The sequence below is a fragment of the Mus caroli genome, unplaced genomic scaffold, assembly GCF_978045245.1.
Source record: "Mus caroli unplaced genomic scaffold, Mus_caroli_1 scaffold_9, whole genome shotgun sequence".
NCBI classification, from domain to species: Eukaryota; Metazoa; Chordata; class Mammalia; order Rodentia; family Muridae; genus Mus; species Mus caroli.
Window position 1 is genome coordinate 79,474,744 of NW_028227264.1, and position 21,520 is coordinate 79,496,263.

The window sequence follows — 21,520 nt, forward strand, 5'->3', positions numbered from 1 at the left end:
GAATCCCCCAGTGAGGGGCCTGGGAGCGTGGACAGTCAGGATGGAGCCCCACCTAGAATCCCCCAGTGAGGGGCAGGGAGCGTGGACAGTCAGGATGGAGCCCCCCTAGAATCCCCCAGTGAGGGGCCTGGGAGCGTGGACAGTCAGGATGGAGCCCCACCTAGAATCCCCCAGTGAGGGGCAGGGAGCGTGGACAGTCAGGATGGAGCCCCCCTAGAATCCCCCAGTGAGGGGCCTGGGAGCGTGGACAGTCAGGATGGAGCCCCCCTAGAATCCCCCAGTGAGGGGCAGGGAGCGTGGACAGTCAGGATGGAGCCCCCCTAGAATCCCCCTGTGAGGGGCAGGGAGCGTGGACAGTCAGGATGGAGCCCCCCTAGAATCCCCCTGTGAGGGGCAGGGAGCGTGGACAGTCAGGATGGAGCCCCCCTAGTTTCCCCCAGTGAGGGGCAGGGAGCGTGGACAGTCAGGATGGAGCCCCACCTAGAATCCCCCAGTGAGGGGCCTGGGAGCATGGTTAGGGGTAAAAGGCAGAGAGTTGTCCTCTGACCTTCACACTCACAGTGGCTACACAACACACAAAATACACATTCATGCAACAAAAGGAAAACCCCATCTCAAAAGGAAAGAGAGTTGTCAGCTATACTGAGTCTGCTTTCTATGTCCTTTCATGTTATCTTGTAGTACCTGGGCCCTTCGAGGTCGAACAGGCTGTTATCAAAGCTTGTCACCAGGCCATAGTTCAGGGAGGGAGCTGGGCAGAAACAACAAGGAGCAGCCCGCAGTATGGAGAGGACCACTTTATTCTTAGGCTGGCACAGAGGTGGGAGTGAGTGAGGCAGGTGGACCCCTCCCTGGGCTGCTGGGATTTGGCACGGTGGCCAAGTCTTACAGGTGAGGAATACATTCAGTCACGCCTTGAGGGCTGGGTATTGGGCGCAGTGACTTCAGGAAGTACCCAGGGGTGTCTCTCAGCCCTGGGCTCAGGCATCCATGCTTAAACTGTACACATTTAGTTTAGTGGCAACCTCTGGAAAAGTAACCAGAATTCCTCAGGGTCTTTAGAGTGCAGGGGTCTCAGGGAATGGCCATGAGGCTCAAAAGTTGGAGCTGGGGACAGTCATATTCTGCTACACCCTCCATGGCATGACAGAGAGGGACCTGCTGGAGTTTGGTCCTGTGGCCCACAGGGGCCACACAACACACAAAGTTTTGCTACACAAGAGGCTGCCACTGAAGAAAGAGAGGTTCCTGTCACCACCTTCCAGGAACTGCAAATCTCAGGGTGGTAGTCATAAGTGAATTCATTACTGGATCCCAGGTTAGACCGGACACTGTTCCCAGGAGGGTGGCCACTAGAAACCGGTTAACAGTAATCCCAAAAATCTCCAGATGTGCTGGCTGACACTTGGGAGGCAGAGGCAAGTGGATCTGTGAGTTCGAGCCCAGCCTGGCCTACAGAATAAGTTCCAGGACAGCCTACATAGTAAGAGTCTGTCTCAAAACAAAACCAAAAATATTTCTGAATACTGGGTTTGGCACCTTACATCTTTAACAAAGCACTTGGGATGCAGAGGCAGGAGGATCTCTGTGAGTTCCAGGCCAGTTTCAAAACCAAACCAACAATGTAAAAAACGAAAGGAGATGAAGCCAGCCGTGTTCACAACAGAGCCAGTCTGTGTGTGCGTTTGTGTGGCTGCGCACTGGGGTAGCCCATGGCTGTCTAATTCTCCCTGTCCCCTGGGCACCCTATGTCTGGCTCTCCCAGGCTCCTCCATGGGTGTGGGGGTCACACATGTGCACTGAGGCTTATGCAGCAAACACCTCCCCACTGTGCAGACCCTTATTGGTTTTGTTTTGTTTCTTTAAGACAAGGTCTCTCTGTATAGACCAGGCTGGCCTCAAACTGACAGATCTGCCTGTTTCTGTCTCCTGACTAGGATCAAAGGCCTGTGCCACCCCGCCTGGCTCCTTTACATTTTTTTTTAAGACCATCTTGTTATGAGACCCTGGCTGGCCTGATCATTACTGTGGAGGTCAGAGTGGCCTCAAGTTTATAGCAATCCCCTTGCAGCTGCCTGCAGAGTCTTGGGATCACAGGCATGAAGTGTGTGCACCTTTCCTGACCTACAAAGACCCCCAGAACACCCAATACTGGGAGTCCTGCCCTGGGGATGCTGGGGGGGTGGCATGGCACATTAGTACATCTTTGGAGGTATGCTGGCTGCCTATGTGGTCACCCACACACAATGTGGCTGTAAACAGAAGACATCTGGTGGCCCCTCCCCTTCCAGGTTGGCAAGTGAGGGACAAAGCTGTCTGGGCAGAGAGCCATGGAGAAGGGACAAGTGGTGGTTAGCAGTGGTTCCAGATCCTGCCTCCTGTCGGAGGCCATGGCACATACAGTGTAAACCCAGTGGCTGAAAGCACAGTGTCCAGGTTCAAGTTCAGCCCCTGGATTCCGGCAAGGGGACGGGTTAGAGTCAGGGCCCCCAGTCACCATGAGAAGGGGCGGAAGCTGTGGTCTTGCTGCTCCTCAGACAGTGGCGTGAGTGTGCGTGCCATGCTTCTGAGACACGGGCTGCACACAGCTGTCTCCCCAAGTCTCAGCGGACGGGAGGGGCTCTCAGTGACACATCCGTGATGTCATCTCTTTCTGTAGAGATCAGGCAGGTATCAGAAAACAAGAAGCAGGTAGCAAAGACCTCATACAACCCAAGACATGTCAGACGCTGAACAGTGGGCATGGTGGGTGGGGCGGCTCCCTGTGACTGTCAGAGCCTGTGCCACTGATCTGGGGTGATGTGCTGTGATTAAGTCCACCTGAGGTCTGGTCCTGAGCTATGGACCAGCACTGCTTGATAGAAAGGTCAGAAGTGGGAAGTGGGCAAGCCAGGAGCCGAGGTCACATCTATCATGTTATTGCTCGGGACGTAGGGGCAGGAGGGATCTCGAGTTCAAGGCCAGCCTAGGCTTTATGAGATTCTGTCTTAAAACAACTACAAAAGCAGGCTGTGGGGCCAATGAGTTAGCTCAGGAAATAAAGATGCTTACAGCCAAACCTGACTACTTGGGTTTGAGTCCCTGGTTCCATAGAATGGAAAAAGAGAACTGACTCTTGCAAGTTGTCCTGTGACCTTCAGGTGCATGCCATGTCAGCCATGTTCACACGCAGAAATACACAACACAGAAAAACAAAAATATAATACAATTAAAAGTTAAAAAGAAAAAGCACGGGGCTGGAGAGATGGCTCAGTGGTTAAGAGCACCGACTTCTCTTCCGAAGGTCCCAAGTTCAAATCCCAGCAACCACATGGTGAGATCTGACTCCCTTTTCTGATGCATCTGAAGGCAGCTACAGTGTACTTAGATATAATAATAAATGAATCTAAAAAAAAAAAAGAAAAAAGAAAGAAAGAAAGAAAGAAAAAGAAAAAGCACGAGGCTGGAGAGACAGCTCAGTCTCTGTGCATGGCTGTTCTGAAACAGGCCAGAGTCCAAGTGTCTGAAGCTCCAGTTTCTGGAGATCTCACACCCCCTTCTGGCCACAGTGGCACTGTACACTGCTACATCCACTCCAGTAGTGACTTGCATTACAGGTTTGGAAACCTGGAAGCAGTCCTGAGGCAAAGAGTTTCAAGGAAACTCAGCCTCCTGGAACCTTGGCATTCTCATAGCTAGAATGCCCCAGATTTGACCCTGCAATATCGTGGAGGGTCTTGCATGCTTTCTTACAGTATTTTACTGGATAAGAGTTAGAAATCTCAGGGCAAGCTTAGCAAAGTATACTTCTTAGAATCTTCATTACAGCCAGGTATAGCAGGGCTATACAGAGAAACCCTGTCTTGAGAAAAAAAAAAAAAAAAAAAAGGTAAAGAAACCAAGCCAGGTCTATAATCCCAGCACTGGGAAGGCAGAGGCAGGCAGATCTCTGAGTTCCAGGTTCCAGGACAGCCAGGGCTACTGGCCTAACAAGACAAATAAACAAACAGACAAATAAGTGTAGATTGCTGTCTGTAAGCAGGTGAGGGCAGGTGAAAGATAAGGCTAGAGCCTGTGATTGGGCAGTGGAAAAAGAAAGTGGGCTGAGAGTTTTAGAGACGAGTATAGAGAGACAGACAAGACAAAGGGAGAAGGAGATGAGGTGACAAGATGGAACCTATAGGAGAGGAAGACGAACTGGATCCATGTGGCTTGAAATAGCCACAGGTAGCTATGGATACCAAAGAAGAGCGACAGGTAATGTAGGGCAATTTGTCCAATCGAGGTGGGCAGCTTGCGCCAATATCAACTGAGTTTTGAGTTCTTTGTGTGGGCATTTTGGGGATTAAGAATTTACTGCTATAAATCTGACTGATAATTTAGATAGGGGTCAGGGTTTAGAGCAAGTTAGAAGCAGACAAGCCACAGGGGATGGATGAGCGGGAATGTCAGAGTGGCTCAAGGGTGGATTGTTTTTTTAATAATTACACGCTACAAATAAGTCTTTAAAAAAAAAAAAAGGAAGAGGGCTGGCGAGATGGCTCAGCAGGTAAGAGTACTGACTGCTCTTCCAAAGGTCGAGTTCAAATCCCAGCCACCACATGGTGGCTCACAACCACCCTCTTCTGGTGGTGCATCTGACAGCTACAGTGTACTTACTTATAATAATAAATAAATCTTAAAAAAAAAAGAGAGAAAAAAAGGAAGAAAAGAAAAAAAAAAAAAAGAAAGACAAAACATTTTAAAGCTGATTGTGACCAGGCATGATGGCACAGACCTATGATCCAAGCGCTTGTGAGGCTGAGGCAGGAGGATCACCTCAGGTTCCCGGCTAGTGTGGACTATGTGGTGAATCATAGGTCAGTCTAGGTTATAGAATGGAAAAGGATCAGAAAATGAAAATCAATCAATAATCCACCCCTTGTTCTCCAGGAGGTGGAGCACAGGCTGCCTGTCCCGGGCGCTGCTCTGGCCAGTGCTCTACCCACTGTGAGCCCATGGGATGGGATGGCTACCATGGCACCCTCTCTGCTGTGGTGAACCAGAGCATCTAGGACTTCTGTGTTCTGGAGGGCAGGCACACGGGGCAGGCTATGCCCACCATTAGTATATGAGCCTTACTAACATGGGGAGCAGAGATCCTTGGGGTAACCAGGCCCTGCACCTTCTCAACTATGCCATCATACTCTGTCTCCTCACCTGGGTGACCCAGTGCTAAGGACACCCTCTGGCTGCTGGCCCAGAACACAGTGCAGCAGAGTAATGGTGGCCCGGACCCCACCCAGCAGGAGTCATGGTACCCATCCCCACTCACCAGGGGCTCCAGCTCTTTGGGGTCAATGAGGTTGAACTCGGTGACAAAGTAGTAGAAGTGCTTGTAGCAGGTGTTGACGTGCGCCTCAGAGCCCATCTGGGCGATGCGGTCGAAATGGTGGATGTACACATGCACGAACACGCGGAACAGCCTTGACAGGATCTTGCGCACTGCCTGCAGGAAGGTCTTGGGGAATGGTGTGCCTGGGGATGGGCAGAGGGACCGAAAGGAGACCTGTCAGGGCCCGGCAGCCTGGCCTGAGATGTGCTCCACCTGAGCCACAGAGGTGAGAACAGATGAGACTCAGAGAGCTCAAGGCCCAGGCTCGAGGTCACATGGCCTGTGTCTAGGAACCAGTTTCCTGCCAATCCAAAGATTGGTTTCCATGAAGCGTGGCTGGTGTTTGTCTGCGGAGCCTTCCTGTCTGTGAGGAGGCCCCAGCCCATTCTGAGCACCTTGCTCTGCCCTTTCCAAAGCCCCAGGGAAGTCTCCCAGGCCTGGCAGATGCCACCCTGTTACTGCCCACTCCTGGGGTTCTTCTATATAGTCACCAACCACACAGCAAGCAAATGTATGACTTTATGTGTGTTCCACAGCCAAGGCAGCCAGCGTCACTGGATGTCCCCAGGGCCAGAGCTAGAGAAAGAGGTGAGCAGGCTAAGAGGCTAGGACAGTGGCTCTTAACCTGTGGCTCTCGACCCTTTGGAGGCCACATATCAGATATCACACATATATTATGATTCATAGCAGCAGAAAATAAGTTATGAAGTAGCCACAGAGAACTCTATGGTTGAGGCCAGCACAGCGTGAGGAACTACCTGTATTAGTTAGTACTTACTGCCTTAGGAAGGCTGAGAACCACTGAACTAGGAAGATCGCTATACCCTGGGCCCCAGAGTCCAAGCATGTCTTCTCCAGTGGAGAGGGGAGTTATAGGTGGGCTCAAGGTAAGACCTTCAGCTGGGGTCATCTGTGATCATCTAGGGGTCAATGTCACCATCGGGTGCGGGGAGGGAGATAGAAGGGTGTCAGGCAGGAGACTGGGGATGCTGTGCTGCTACTTCTGAGGACAGAGCCTAGCATGTTGTGTGCTACACATACACATAAAATAACAGGTATACACACACACACACACACACACACACACACACACCAAGAAGCCAGGCAGAGCCCATTTGGCCCTTTCTGCTCAGTGTGTACTCAGCAGACGTGGTCCTGGTGTGGTAGATGAGGGTACGGGCCTGACTCACCAACATTAGTGGGGAAGATGTCCTCGTTGTTGATCTGCACCTCGATCCAGTCCATAAGCAGGTCCATGTAGCGGGGTGCGGACAGCGCCGTGGGCTTCCGGAAGCGTTGCTCATCCTGCCAGCGGTACTCGTACTTGGGGCCCCCGGACATGACCGGGCATGACTGCTCGGTGCAGCCATCACTGATGGTACCATAGATGAGGTTGACGCGATTGAAGAAGTCCACCACATGCACAGCCACCCAGTCGTTGAGATCCTCGCCCGGCGGCAGCTGCACAGCCAGCCGCAGGTCCAGGCCCGCGTTAAGAGATGCCTGTGCACGCTTGTGTAGTTCGAAGCGCTGCGTGCCAGGCTCGAACTTGCGTTTGGGCCTGAATGTCTTGTCCTTGTTGAACACTTGTTTAAGGAATGGGTTTGACATCTTAGTGGCACCTGATTCTCAGAACAGGAAGCAGAGAGTGTGGCAAGATGGTGGCCTGTGCTGCAGGTCCCCAGAGGCCTGAAACCGGAAAGGACAGCATTAGTGCTGGGCTTGTGCACAGACTATCATCTCAGCAATCAGTATGCTCAGGCAGGAGGATCACAAACTTAAACCAGTCTGGGCCACACAGGAACAACTGGGAGGCTACTCATAACACACACTTATAAACCCAGGAAGCTGAGGCAGGAGGATTGCCCCAAGTTGTAGATGAGCCTGGGCTGCAAGGTAAGGATGTAGGACCTGTGTAAGCGTAGGGACTTTTCTGAGCTGTTCTAGAAACAAACATCACGCAGGCAGACTTCTGGCAGGAACCAGTTTCACCAACATCACACAAAATGATGGTCTCAGATGGGCCTATGTTCTCCCGAGTCCTGACACAGGCCAGGGACTGCTGTGACTGCTGCTTCAGGAAACATGAGGGAGCACATGGAGGTGACAAAACCATGTGGTGCTGCCTGCAGCAAGCACTGCTCAGGTCCCTAGCACCTCGGGTGTGACCTGTGTGAGCAAAGGTTCGGTACAGACTGGAGGAAGAGCCTGACACGAGGTCACCCGGATTAGCCGGGCAGCCCCCCATTCCATTCAATGATCAAGTCTTTTCTTTCAAGAGCTGGGGACAGAACCTAGACTTCAGCAGGTCAGTGTGCCAGGGAGGATCCACTGCACCGTGCTCCCTGAGATGGGCTAGGCCATCAGGGAAAGGCAACTGGAGTTGGACCTTGGGGTGTAGCCCGTGAGATGAAACAAGTTGCTAAGGAAACTGGAGAGACAGCACAGACAGAAGGGGAAGCTGGGATGGGGAGTGGCATGTGGTGTGGGCTAGCCCCTCCCACCAGAGGCAGCCTCACCTCACTCACAATAACAACTTGTGTGTCTTTTTTACAGACAGGGTCTCATGTGACCCAGGCTGGTCTCCAAGTCACTATGCAGCAGGGATGACCTTGAGTCCCCCACCCTCTTGTCTCCACATTGTGAGATGAGACACCAAGCACGGCCACCGCATAGTTAACCCTTTTAACCCTCATAACTCTCCCATCAGTCCTCGGCACTTCCGCTTTTTTTCTTATATAGTTGTGGCCGCCGTGTTGTGCCTGCTGGGCCCCTCAAGGAGAGTGGACAGAACTGAAGTCACACCTTCACTCAGAGCTATGACGACCCTGACTACAGAGCCCAGCTTTAGCCCGGGGTCCTCAGATGGACAGGAGAGAGACGCAGCCTGGGTACCTGCATGCTGGCTACGACTGAGACTTGCGCACGAGGAAGAAGAGACTGAGAGACAGCGAAGTGTGGTGACCAGACAAAAAGCGACACACTATGGAACTTCATGATGGGAAATGCCGAGATGTGAGGGCTGGGGAAGGACATCGTAGTTCATAGGGTGATGGAATGTTCTAGAATTAGAGGTGGTGACTGCACAACTTAGCCGGAACTTAACACACTGTGCTATGTGCCTTAGACCTGCGAGTGAGCCACAGGGCACACAGATCAGGAAGTCACGAGAACTGCAAGAGAATGCTCGGTCTGCCCCCTCTCTCGCACGCTGGAGACAGGGACAAGAAGCAGAGGTTGCTTCCCTGGGCCTGATGCTGGGTCAGCTTCAACATCCCAAGTCTGACTTTAGAGGCAACACCACTATGGAAAGGTATCTAGGAAATAAGCCTGTTCCTACAAAGCAAGTGTGGTTCAGGTCCAGGTGCAGGGAGAGCTGGGATTCGAGGCCATTGAATGCTACATACCTATTTCCAGACCAGCCCTGGCAAACATGAGACCCTGTCACAAAAACAAAACAAGAGCTTCCCATGTGGCAAAGCCTGTGATCACAGCACCCTGGGGCAGAAGCAGGTAGATTTCTGTGAATTCAAAGCCAGCCTGGTCTACAGAGTGAGACCATGTCAAAATCAAACAGAGGTTGACAACTATCTGACAGTGAGCCCCCATGGGGGTCACTGTGGACACCAGTCAAGGTAGGGTACCCAGAGGCAGGAACCTACAGGCAAAGAGTCTGTGGATACCAGACGGCCCAACTTCCTCATAGCATGTCCACTGCACCCCACCGCCATCACACACCTGACCAGTACTTCACAGCCTTCCAGACAGTTCTCCTGACCCCAGACTACTCTCCGGCCACAGTGGCCACTGGGCCATATGCTTCATGCAGGGTATGCAGGAAGTGTCCTTGGCCTCCCACCCAGTGCACATTGGGTATTACCATCCACCCCCCCACAATGACCTTGGGTCCCCTGGAGAGGTGGTATGGCAGCAATCCCCTGCCCTAAGCGCCCTCCGGGTGTGAGACTGAGACTGATGGTTGGCTTGTTTGGCACACATACAGCCTGTGGGAGGCACTGAGGCTGGACTGTAACACACACTGTACAGGCTGAGGTGGCAGACGCCTCACGGAGCCTACTGACACATACCCCCTGGGCTCGCCTGGCTTCTGTGACTTCCTGCTTCAACCCCATGCCTCTGACCCCTTAGACAGGCAGACCAGCCTGGGGCCTCCCTGAGAGGCAATTACTTAAGGCAAGCCAGTTTTTCCTTTCCTGTCTTTCTGAGACACAGCCTCGAATAGCCCAGGTTGGCCTTTACCCCTGGTCATCTTGTCATCTTGCCTCCCTGGTCGTCCAGGGCTAGGCAGCATAGCAGTCAGGCCCACAGACCTTCACTGTGACTGTTCTGCATTTGCAAGTCGTCCTGCAGGCACTGTGTATACACTCCACCATCTCTGAACAAGTCTCAGTTGACGGGAGCAGTGGCTGCTGTGGCAGGCTTTCTCCTACCGCGGGCTATCCATCTGCCACAGGGCTTTCCTGGGGAAAACTTTGGGGAGTCCCTCCAATGCTGTCACCAAGCTGTGTCAAGCAGGAGCTGGGGCCACCATGAGCAGGTGTGAGGACTCCTCTGGAACATCGCAGGCCTGGGGCTGGCCTCAAGGGACTATAGGAAGGAACAGCCCTCTCAGCTGGGTGATGCCTCCAGGGACCTAGACCAACAAGGTTCTGGAAGTTTCTTTCACTTATCTGGTTCTTAGGTTTTATTTGAGACACTGCCTCAGATTTGGCCCTGAGCCTCCGTCCTCCTGCCTCAGCCTCCTACTGGCTGAGTGGACACCCCCATGCCAGGCTGCTATGGGCCTTTTCCTCCATTTTCCCTGTATTCCCTACAAGACCTGTAGACACGGAAGTGGCAGAGGCGTTCTGTGGCCCTCCTCACAGCCCTGTGTCCTCTTAGGAAGTGAGAGGGTTTTTGGAGAAGCAAGTATTTTCTTCTCTTTCTTGAGACAGTGTTTCTCTGTCCTGGAATTACCTCTGTAGCCCAGGCTGGCCTTGATGGCCTCTTGAGTGCCAGGATTAAAGGCATGGCCACTTCTGCTGGTGCAAATATTTTCTACAAACTATGGGGATGGGTAGAATCCCTGTTAAAATCAACTGTCCTTTGTCAGAAACAAACGTTCTCCAGCACAGACACCTAGGCTGGCCGCAGCTTGTAACCCTCCTCCCCTCAAAACCCCTGGTCACCGTCTGGGCGCCTCCTCTCAGGTCCTCTTAGTTGACTTCCAACAACTGCTTAGAACTGGATGCCAGCACTGCACGGTCCTCTTCTCTGGGCTGTCCTACTGACAGATAAGACATGACAGACACTTAGAACCTTCTAGAAGGACACCATGAGGTAAGCTAAGACTGCTCTCCTACCCCGGCACCCATAGGTTCCTCTTCTTCCCCTCCTGAAAACAAACCAAGAAAACAGAGCTCTAAGTAATAAGGCTCTGACCCCTCCCAGGCTAGGGTGCAGGGCTCAGGAGCCCAGGGTCACCCACTTCCTTCCGGAGGTTTCCACATCTGACTGTTGCCTTGGGGACAAGGCCTGAGCTGGTTCCATGTGCTCACTCTGTGGCAGGGCAGCCCCAAACCTGAACATAGCTCAGCCTCAAGGCCACCCCCACATGGAAAGGTCATTGGGAGTGGCTTGGGGTCAGTGCCTGAATCTCACACCCTGCACCTCAACAAAGACAAAACAAAGTTGAAGTGAGGTCTCTGCACACTTCCTCTGTTGTCCTTCTGGTCGATGCTGGCACTGTTTCTGAACCCTTATTGGGGTGGGACTGCATCCTGGGTCCCTCGAGGGGCTCCTCTCTGACAATGACCATTTTCTACAGGGCAGTAGGCACAGATCTATTTGGCAGATGAAGAAACTATGGTCAATTTTTTTGTTTTGGAGACAGAAGTCTCAAAGTGTAGCCCAGGCTAGAACAGGACTTACTTGCCTCCCTAGTGTTTATTTGGAATTGTTTACAAAGCTGTACATTCTAGCTTTCTGATCTAAATACAGAAAGAAGGAAAAAACTATCATCAGATAACCAAAGGAAATGGGTGGAGCCCCGCCTAGAATCCCCCAGTGAGGGGCTGGGGCGTGGTCAGGGTGGTGCTTGACTGGCAGGTATTCAAGTGTTCGGTTCGCCAGACCCATTTGGGAAAGGAAAAGAAGGACCGTAGTGCGGTCCTCAGAAAAGGGAACCGTGTCTTCCGTGGGACTCAACTGCAGAGTCCTCCTGCTCTAACCGGTTTTGCCTTTTCTGGTTAAGACATCTGAAGCAGGGCATTCTGAGAAAGCCAGGTCCATTCCCGACTGCTGGGGATTGCTGGGAACTTCCCTCGGTGAAACCACACTTTCAGAGTGGAGGGGATTTCCACAGCCCGGCCCGGCCCAGGTGTTTCCATGGGGCACAGGCTGCAGAGACGACCCATTGGGACTTTTCAGAGTATGGGGGTCCTGCAGGGAGTTCAAGGTGAGCAGGGCCATCCCACCTGCTGGAAAGCACGAGGTCACATGCGGAGGACCTGAACTGGCACTCAGTTTGCTTTAGCTTTCAGAAGGAGCCTCACAGTCTTCCTGCCCCTTCCTTAAGTGCTAGGCTGACAGACTTGCCCCACCACGCCTGGCTTTTGAAGTGAGAGTTTGCAAGCTTTCTGAGAAATGAATAACAGGGTCTTACGGCTTTCAACATGGAGGGAGGGGCCAGTGAGTCAGCTCCAAGGGTGAAGGCACTGTCACTGCCTGAGAAACAGTACCACAGGAAGGAATCCACACGGGGCAAGAAACTAAACTCTTCCCTCCTTCAACTTCCTCCAGCACAAAATAAACGAACAAATAGATAAATGCAAACTTCTTTGAGGTTAAAATAAGCCCCTCAGCACTGCATCCTGGAAGGAGAGAGGCGTGGTCACACTCTGTGCCCCTCAGAAGCCCCTCTGCTGGGAGGCCTGGGGTAGGACTGCAGACACCAGGCCCTTCCCCCAGTGAGCCCACAAGACAGGCAGTGTCTGACCCCAGAGTGAGCCCTAAAACCAGCTGCAGACTCCAGACTCGGTCATGGAGGGAGGGGTTGCTCTGTGACTGAGCGCCAGCTCACCTCACACTCACTCAGCCTTGCTGCAGACTGAAAACTGTCCCTCCATGGCGGCGCTCAGGAAGCTGAGGCAGGAGGATTTAAGGAGTTTAAGGTAAGCCTGGGTCACAGAATGAGTCCATGGCAGTTACAATAATTTAGCAAGAGGTTCAATTACAGTGAACCTTATCATGCCTGGGTATAGTGTGTGCAGTGTGTGTGTGTGTGTGTGCATGTGCTGAGGGCTGAGAGCTGAGAGCTGAGAGCTCTGAGCCACGCTAGACCCCGACAAGACAACACTGCCTCTTTAAAAATAACAACTCCGTGCAAGACTGCACAGAGAGGCTGTGTCTCAGAAACTAACCCCACTAGAGTCCCAGGCTCGCACTGCTGAGGCAACAGACTACAGACCTGACTCCAGTGTGTACGAACTCTCGGTGCGACAGACAGAGAGCCAGCTCCCAGCCATCCCGTGCCATCTACACCTGAGCAAGTGCGGCACATGCATCACTCAGACGTGTACTCAGCCGTAAGTAACTTTACTTTACGTCTCTTTCTTTCGTTTTGAGACAGGGTCTCTGTGTAGCCCTGGCTGTCATAGAACTCACTCTGTAGACCAGGCTGGCCTGGAGCTCACAGAGATCCACCTGCCTCTGCCTCTGGGGTGCTGGGATTAAAGGCATACGCTACTGTGCTGGGACATAAAATACAAACTTTAAATTAAAAACTAAGCCCCCTGACAGTGGGCAGTGAGACCCCTTGCTGTTGGTGGTGTTACATCTGCCAGGGCAGTCCTTTGTGCATCCTGGCTTGATGCCTGGCTTGGTGGCCAAAGCCGTTTTATGCCTAGGACTCATGAAAACCGAACCAAATCAAATCCAGTCTGCACAGTGCAGATAGGAGGAAGACAGACAGACCTGCCCTCCTGTGATGGCACTAGAGCCACAGGCCCCCGTCTGTTCCAGCACAGATGAAGGATGTCACCCAGGGGCCCGCCGTCAGGGGAACCACCACAATGCGCCAGTCTGTGGAGATGGGGAGACAGAAGCGGAGCAGTGTAAGCACTGTGGAGATTAACCTAGAGATGGAGGTGGAGAGCTGTTAAGAGTTACTGTGAGGGGCCAGCCCTGCCACCTGGGGCCAGAGTGAGGTCCTAGCCCAAGGGCCACATCTGAGTCTGTGGCCATACAGTGGCAGGGGTCAGTGTCAATGTCCACGGCTCATATTCCCTCTAGAGACCATGGGGATGAGCTGCTGGGGACTGTGTGGATGTCCAGGGGCCATCCATACCTGGCCCCATCTCTCATCGGAGACAGTGTTCGGTAGAGCTCTGGTACAGTGGGTCTTGAGCTTAGCCCAGTGGAGCTGGCCCTGGTGGTAGGGGTGTGGGTGAGCCAGCTCCAAGGGCGTGAGTATAGGGGAGCCAACCCTGCCACCCATCTGCTGGGAGGTGCCCCAGGTGCAGAGGTGATACCCCACCTCTCCCCTCACCACTGGTGGCAGTCGAGAAAGCGACCCAGAGGGTCATTAGCTCTGGAGAGCTGGCCCTGCCCCCACTGCCATGAGCTGGTGCGGCTGTGGGTGATGCCTCCCCTTGCCACCTGAAGTGGGGAGGGAAGCAGTGGGTGGGGGAGAGCAGGGTCACTAACTAGCCCTGCATGAGCACTGGCTGCAGCATGCACGTGGGAGAGTGGGCCCTGCACCTTGCCTGCACAGTGAAGCGGAAGCAGCCTAGTTGGGGACTGCTTCCTTGGTGGCCCTTTGGTCCCTCCCTCAAAAGGACAAATACCACTAACCAAAATGTTAAATCTCTTGCATCACACTTAAGAAAAAACTAGTGCTGGGGGGTGGCGAGAGCAGCGCATGAGCACAGGGCGCTCCTGCAAGGCCTGGGGCTTGGGGTCACAAGCCTCCAGAACTGCAGTCCCCTGGGGATCTGGTGGCCGCTGCACCAGCCATACACATACATGCAGGCAACCCATAAAATAAAAACAAATACATCATGACACGGTCTCAGCACTCACCCCACAGGCACATAGGAAGAATTAAAACACAACGAACGTCAGGGGACCCCAAGGGACCACAGCATGGAAGGAAGAGCTGGCTCCTCTCAAGGAGTCCTCCAACCTCCGTAAGGTTGCCATAGCTTGCACATGCACGCTAAACAAATATATATATATATATAGTAGTAGTAAGTGGTAGTGGGGCTAAAGAGATGGCTCAGTGGTGTAAGAGCACTGACTGCTCTGCCAGAGGTCCTGAGTTCAATACCCAGCAACCACATGGTGGCTTACAACCATCTGCAATGGGGTCTGGTGCCCTCTTCTGGAGTGTCTGAAGACAGCTACAGTGTACTTACATGTAATAAATAAATAAAAATCTTTTAAAAAAAAGTAGTGGTAATAGTAATGAAAACATCAATAGCTGGGCAGTGGTGTGCACATTTTTAATTCCAGTACTGGGGAAGTGGAGGCAGACAGATTTCTATGAGCTTGAGGCCAGCCTGATCCACACAGCAAGCTCCAGCTCCAGGACAGTCAGGGCTACATAGAACCACATAGAGAGACCTTATCTCAACCCCTATCCCTAAAAGCAGGGAGTCACCACACCTTTGAGTGATGGGATAAATGTCTTGGAAGCCTCTAGATCTCTATGAGCACCAAATATAGTTTTAAATTTTCTGGTAGCCTCATAAAAGAAAAAAGAGAGAGATGAAATGTACAGTAATATTCATATTTTTGCTAATTTATGATGTGCTTCTGCCCCATTATAAAGCCATTATAACTGGATATATCCATTCCTGCAGTTCTAGTTCTTGGCGGGCTGAATCAGGAGAACTTGACACGGCCCTGGGCTACGGAGGGAGTGACAAGCCAGCTGGGGTGTGTACACCGCTGGAGCCATAGCTCTGTCCGTAAGAGTGCTTGGCTGTTCTTGCAGAGGTCTGGGGTTCAGGTCCCTGCACTCACATGGCAGCTCACAACAGCACGTGACACCCTCAGAAGAGGCTCCTGTAGGCAAGTGGCACACATACACACACAGTAAAACTACATTTCTCCTAGGTAAGAGGCATGCCATCCACACAGTGCCCTGCAGTGTCGTCCTGGTCTCGGGGTGACACAAAGGTCGGGGGGTAGGGGGGCTCTGCTCAGTCCACGTCTCTGGTCCCAGACAGATAAAATTCAATTCAAACATGTTTCTACCACGTTCACTCCACCCTAACATTGAAATTAATTCTACTTTGGGGCAGTGTTTATCATTCCCCCTCCCCCAATACTGGGGAGGAACCCAGGCTCATACAGACCCTAAATTAATGTTCTGCTCCTGAGCCCTCACTGGGGGGATTCTAGGTGGGGCTCCACCCTGATTACACCCCCAGCCCTGTTGCTCTTTAAAAAAAAAAAAAAAAGATTCATTTATTTTATATATGTGAGTACACTGTTGCTGTCTTTATACACACCAGAAGAGGGCATCGGACCCCATTGCAGATGGTTGTGAGCTACCATGTGGTTGCTGGGAATTGAATTCAGGACCTTAGGAAGAGCACTAGCCCCCTTTTGCTCTTTTTGAGGTGAGATTTTACTAAGTGTCCCAGGCTGCCCTTGAACTTAAATGGCACTGGAATGGATCAAGATGGAGAAATGACAGACATCAAGAAGCCCCAGGGGTGGAACTCTCTAGCCTTGTCACCTCTGCTGTTCACTGAGTTCTAAAAACAAGCCCAGGACAGGGGCGGTTAAAACCTGGTTTCCGGAAGTTCTCAGAGCTGTGTCTCAGGTTATCTGCTTCTGCCTTTGTCAGTGGTTAAGTCTGTGGTCTCTTTTGCATCCTGCTGCCTCCAGCTAGCACCTCTCTGAAGCCCCATCACTTACAGAGCTAGGAACCGCTTCCTCCATGCTGAAGGAAGAGCTGGCTGACCTGAGAGTCCTACCTAACTGTCCCCTGCCACTCCCACCCCTAGTTCCTCAGCTCCCAAATCTGCATAATGGTAGCAAATCAGAAACCAAAGTTACAAGGATTCACGTGGAGCCCTGGAATAATAATTGCCCTGCCTTAACACTAGGCCAACCTCTACTTGACTGTAGGCACTTTATTCTATGGAGCCTAGGGAAGGGGTGGAGGCAGGAGGGAAGAAAAAAGGCAAAGGTATTGGCGCAGACCTTTAATTAATCTCAGCGTTCAGGAGGCACAGGCAGGGTGATCTCTCTGAGTTCCAGGATAGCCTGGGCTAAATATAAAAGGAAAGAATTAAAGAAAAGAAAAGAAAAAGAAACCGCGGCCAAAGTTAACTTTCTGTGATCTGTTTTTGAGTCTCTCCATCCAGCCTTTCAATGGCTTAATTAGGGGAGGCCGAGGAGTGCTGAAGAGGCAGAAGTAGGGATAGAACCCAGGGCTTTCTACACACAAGGCAAATGCTTCACTCCAGAGCAAGAGCCAAGACCTTCAATGAAGTTTAACAGAAACGTGATCATTTCAAACAAATGAGTCAGCGGAGGATCCTATCCAGCCGCTGGAGGCTAGCCTGTGCTATCTAGGACCTCAAATATTAAACACGCTTTTGATCCATGACGCTTCCTTTCTCCCTCCTTTTGACAGATCCAGGTCCCCAGCGCCCACTCTGGGCCGGTCACTGCACACTGTCACTCTGAGGGATGAAGTCCCGCCGCCCGCCGCCCGCCGCCCGCCTTGGCCCTCGGAGGACCCACCTGGCTGTCCGGAGCCGTCTCTCGCCTCGCCCAGTCTCCGGCCGCGCCCGCAGAGGGACACGCCCGCGGAGGGACACGCCGCACGCCCCGCCCAGGCCGCGCCCGCCAGCCGGATTTACTTCCCTTAAAGGGAAGCGGCCCGGATGGAGGTGTGGCGCCCGAGCTCTGAGGAACCCGGTGTGAAAGGCAGACGACACCCCGCGCCCTTGGAGACCAGGACGGGCGCTGCTAATTGGCTGTAGTCGAGCGGATGAGGGGCGGGACGAGCCCTCCCTCGCTGGCTCCGGAACTGGCGCCAGCCCAAAGCGCATGCGTGAGGCGCTGTGGATGGGGTGGAGCCTGGGGGCAGACTGGCATTACCAGTTGCCAATTGTAACTGGAGAGATTCAGTTACACTCTCCTGGGGAGATCCAGTAGAGCCAGCCCTGGGACAGAAGTCCGGATGGCGGTGGGGTGGGTGGGGTGACAGGCTAGAAAGGGGCGGAGCCATTCGTGGGGCGGGACCAGGCCTGTAGGCGGAACCAGGCCGGGAACAGGAGTCTAATCGGGGCCGGGCCAGGTAGGGGCGGAGCCATCAGTGGGCAGGCGCTGAATTGTGGGCGGGACATGTCTTTTTTTTTTTTTTTTTTTTCCGAGACAGGGTTTCTCTGTGTTCCCCTGACTGTCCTGGAACTCACCTTGTAGACCAGGCTGGCCTGGAACTCAGAAATTCGCCTGCCTCTGCCTCCCAAGTGCTGGGATTAAAGGCATGCGTCACCAGACCCGGTGGGCGGGACATGTCTAAGCGGGAAGGGACCAGAGTTGGAAGCGTGATCAAGCCCGGGCAGGGGATGGCCCGGCCAGGGTCCACAGCGCGCGCCGTTGGTTGGTGCGGCGTGGTGAGGCGTGGCGCGGGAGGCGCCGTTGGTTGGTGCGCGGCTGGAGGGTGCGGCGCTGGCAGCGCCGATGTTTGGTCACGGTAGGCTGGGCCAGGCCATGGCCCTGCTGTTGGTTCTGGGCATGACAGCGGCCCTGGCCCGGGGCTGCCTGCAGTGCGACCCCAATTTCGCGGAGAAGTTCTCTTTCTACCGTCACCACGTGAATCTCAAGTCGTGGTGGGTGGGTGACATTCCTGTGTCGGGGATGCTGCTCTCCGATTGGATCCAGAACACGATGAAGGAGCTCCATCTGGCCATTCCTGCCGAGATCAGTGAGTGGCGGAACCCATTCCAGGGTCAGAAGAGCAGCAGGGACCGGGGCAGGGCTACTCATTTGCTTTCTTTTTCCTCCTGCCCTTAGCCCAGAAGAAGCTATATCAAGTGGCAAAAGCCGTGTACCAGAGGATGGACCAGCTGTACCAGGGGAAGATGTACTTCCCAGGTAAAGAGAGAAACTGAGGTGGGGCCGGTGCGAGCTGCTAGGCACCTAACTTGACCGCTCTACTGTGACTCTCACATCAGGGTATTTCCCCAATGAGCTGCGGGCCATCTTCCGGGAGCAAGTGCGCCTCATCCAGAACGCCATCATAGAGAGTGAGCAGTGGGCTCCACAGAGGGGAAGATGCTCATGGCCCTGGCACTTCAGGGCTAGGGGCACTGGAAACAGGGCTCAGGGAGGAGTGACTCTGCAGGAGGCCCTTTTGCATAAATGGTTGCTAGCATGCCCATCACCCCCTTCTTTCTGTCATCTAGTCTCCTGGTGGCACCTAGGAACAATGGAACCATCCTTCCCTTAGGTTATCCCCATCTTTCACTGCAACTGACCCCTTCCTACATCCATGAAACTCATGTAGCACAAGCCTGTAATCCCAGCACTCAGAAATGAGGCAAGAAGATTGCCACAAATCACAACGCAGCCTAGGCATCTCTGTGCTAGGGTATCCTGGGCTACAAAAACAAGTGGGGCTGAGGTGTTGAGCTCTGGGCCTTGTCAGAAGGCACTATCCTGTTATGTCCTCCCCTCCCCAGGCCGCATTGACTGTCAGCGTCACTGTGGTAAGTGAACTATGGTCCAGGCTAGGGGCCACAGTGGCAGTGGCCCAAGCTGGGGAGGGCCCAGGGGAGTCTGGGGCTGCCTCTCATATATTGCAGGCATCTACCAGTACGAGACCATCTCCTGCAGCAACTGCACAGACTCCCACGTCATCTGCTTTGGCTACTACTGCAAGTATGGCTCATGTAGCAATCCCACTGCCCCTGGGGTCCTAGGCAAGGAAGGGGACCAGGGTCTTGGGGATACCCCACCACCAAGTCTTGTGTCCCCCCAGGTCATCGGCACAGTGGGAGTCAGCTGTACAGGGCCTTCTGAAATACATGTGAGCTGGGGCTTATTGGGTACCAGGACGTGGAGAGGGAGACACCAAGGGAGGCCACTTGGTCCCCTGACTCAAAACCTACTGTCATTGTAGAAACACCTGGCACAAGTAAGTTCCTGCTGAAATCCAAGGTTGTGTGTGCCTTATGATGAGGGGTTGAAGCTTGCCAAGGCTCAGGAGGACCTTGCCCACACCCTTCAAAGGTCTCCAAGTTCAGCTGGAGGAAGTGGGCAAGCCATCCTGGCTGAAGGGTCTTCATGAAACCTATTCTTCCCTGAATTGGTGTGGTGGCAGACCTGGAGGGTCTAACTGGAGCCCCATTCTATTTCAGACAGGATGAAAAGATGAGGTAAGACCAGGCCTTCCACTGGAGAGGGAGGAGTGAGGTGAGGAGGGGGGTATGGGGAGTGGGGAGAGGGATGGAGTGAGGAGGTGTGTGGGTAAGAGTGGGAGGGGATGCTGGGCAGGGCTGTGTGCCTGAGGGCACACTGGCCATCTGTAGTCACATCTGCCTATGTGGTCAACACACTGCCTGAACCATGCTGTGTTTCTTCCCTGCGGCCTCAACTTGGATGTGCAGAACCACTCCAGCCTTGTGAGTGAGCTGGGGAATAAGGCTACAAAGAAGCAGGTGACCTGTGGAAAACATAGAATTCCAAAGTCAAGTGGCCTCTTTGCCACACACCCCTCATGCCCTATCGAGGCCTGTCATTGTGGGTACTGGGGAGGGTCCCTATTCTACTGGCACACTTTAGGATTTAAGAACAGGCAGGGACTAGGTGTAGCAATGCATTCCTATAATCCCAGCCTTCCAGGAGCCTGAGGCAGGAGAATCTTAGGGGCTAGCTTGGACTGTATTAATGGGCTATGGGAGGCAGCCTAGGAAGGGAGGCGGGAGGGCATGTGCAGACAGTGGGCTTAGAGCACCTCCTCCTCACCCCCCAAAGCCTGTCACCAAACATAAAGTGTCTGGAACCTCAGCATCTGCTCAACCTGACCTTGGAAAATGTCTCTGAGTGTCTGACCCAGCACTGACAGTGGCTGCCAGCCCCCAGCCTCGGCAGGGGCCAGGACTCAACTGCACTGTGGCAGCCTATTCCTCTGGAGAGGCTAGCTGCTGCCTGCCTCAAGTTACCCCTCCCACTCCCATGGAACCCAGGCTGGGCCCGGACTGGGGAGGGCAGGGAGATGGGCTTGTGTAAGATAGTGGGGAACCCCCCAGGGCAGGGCCCTCTGAGATATTTTGATTAAAATGCCCTGACATTTCTCACGAGGAACAATTGTTTAACTGCCAGGAGATCTGGCTGGGTCGGTAATGTAGCTGGTGGCATGCATTTCACCTGAACATGATGTACAGGTGTGGAGGGGTCCTAGGCTCCTATCCACAGAGGAAGGGACCAAAAACCCTGGCTGGTACCTGCAACATCTCCCTCAGGGTCCAAGGACCCTGGGTAACTATGGGTAGGGTTGCAGAAGGGACGCTTCAGTTCTTGCTGAGGTGGAATGCCAAGTATTCCAGTATGGCCTGGAGCATGCCATGGAGCAGATGACTTGAACTCCTGATGGTCCTGCCTCTACGCTGGATGACAGGTGTGCTAGCTGGGCCTTCCTGCACTGTGCCTGTCTGTAGACTGACCTTGAATTCTCAGCCTCAGGATGGATGATACAGTGGGGTTTGTAAAAGTGGGGCAGGTTAGTGTGTGATCCAGGTCAGAGACACAGCTGAACCACACTGCAGAGAGCACCTAGCAGCAGGTGACCAGAGATAGGCTGGCTGGGAGAAGTTGATGCAAGAGACCCAGGGGTTCCTTTTTGTTTTGGTGTCCTCCACTTGGTTTCCTTGTCACCATGTCCCTTGGCCCCAGGAAGAAGCATCTCCATGCACATTCCTACAGTTCTTGCTCATGGGACAGGCTACAAGTTAGTTTTTGTTTGTTTTTTTGGTTTTTCGAGACAGGGTTTCTCTGTGTAGCCCTGGCTGTCCTGGAACTCACTCTATAGACCAGGCTGGCCTCGAACTCAGAAATCTGTCTGCCTTTGCCTCCCGAGTGCCGAGTGCTGGGATTAAAGGCGTGCGCCACTGCGCCCGGCTTACAAGTTAGTTTTTAACA

General features: G+C 53.3%; 2 protein-coding genes across 10 annotated transcripts; one reads left to right on the forward strand and one right to left on the reverse strand.

Annotated features, from left to right (window-relative positions):
- Positions 1 to 791: 791 nt before the first annotated feature.
- Positions 792 to 17,321, reverse strand: Mob3a (MOB kinase activator 3A). Of its 3 annotated transcripts, XM_029482861.2 has the most exons (6): positions 17,117 to 17,320; positions 13,328 to 13,435; positions 10,543 to 10,637; positions 6,544 to 7,042; positions 5,294 to 5,496; positions 792 to 2,653 (listed from the first exon to the last, which is right to left on the reverse strand). In XM_029482861.2, exons 4-6 carry the CDS (start codon positions 6,962 to 6,964, stop codon positions 2,624 to 2,626), a joined length of 654 nt encoding a protein of 217 aa, XP_029338721.1. In that variant the 5' UTR covers positions 6,965 to 7,042; positions 10,543 to 10,637; positions 13,328 to 13,435; positions 17,117 to 17,320; the 3' UTR covers positions 792 to 2,623. The 3 variants fall into 3 exon arrangements, with proteins under 3 accessions (XP_029338721.1, XP_021029718.1, XP_021029719.1); XM_021174059.3 differs by lacking the exon at positions 13,328 to 13,435 and having other exon boundaries at positions 17,117 to 17,321; XM_021174060.3 differs by lacking the exon at positions 13,328 to 13,435 and having other exon boundaries at positions 10,543 to 10,640; positions 17,117 to 17,321.
- Positions 17,322 to 17,768: 447 nt separating this feature from the next.
- Positions 17,769 to 20,689, forward strand: Izumo4 (IZUMO family member 4). Of its 7 annotated transcripts, none has more exons than XR_015048439.1 (10): positions 17,769 to 18,305; positions 18,395 to 18,475; positions 18,556 to 18,627; positions 19,063 to 19,089; positions 19,197 to 19,261; positions 19,362 to 19,409; positions 19,503 to 19,517; positions 19,613 to 19,758; positions 19,990 to 20,004; positions 20,357 to 20,689. XR_015048439.1 is itself a non-coding variant. In XM_021174423.3 (10 exons), the coding sequence occupies exons 1-10, from the start codon at positions 18,062 to 18,064 to the stop codon at positions 20,442 to 20,444; spliced, it is 684 nt and encodes a 227-aa protein (XP_021030082.1). In that variant the 5' UTR covers positions 17,772 to 18,061; the 3' UTR covers positions 20,445 to 20,689. The 7 variants fall into 7 exon arrangements, 2 of the variants coding, with proteins under 2 accessions (XP_085699145.1, XP_021030082.1); XM_021174423.3 differs by having other exon boundaries at positions 17,772 to 18,305; positions 19,186 to 19,261; positions 19,741 to 19,758; XR_015048437.1 differs by having other exon boundaries at positions 17,773 to 18,305; positions 19,186 to 19,261.
- Positions 20,690 to 21,520: the final 831 nt, after the last annotated feature.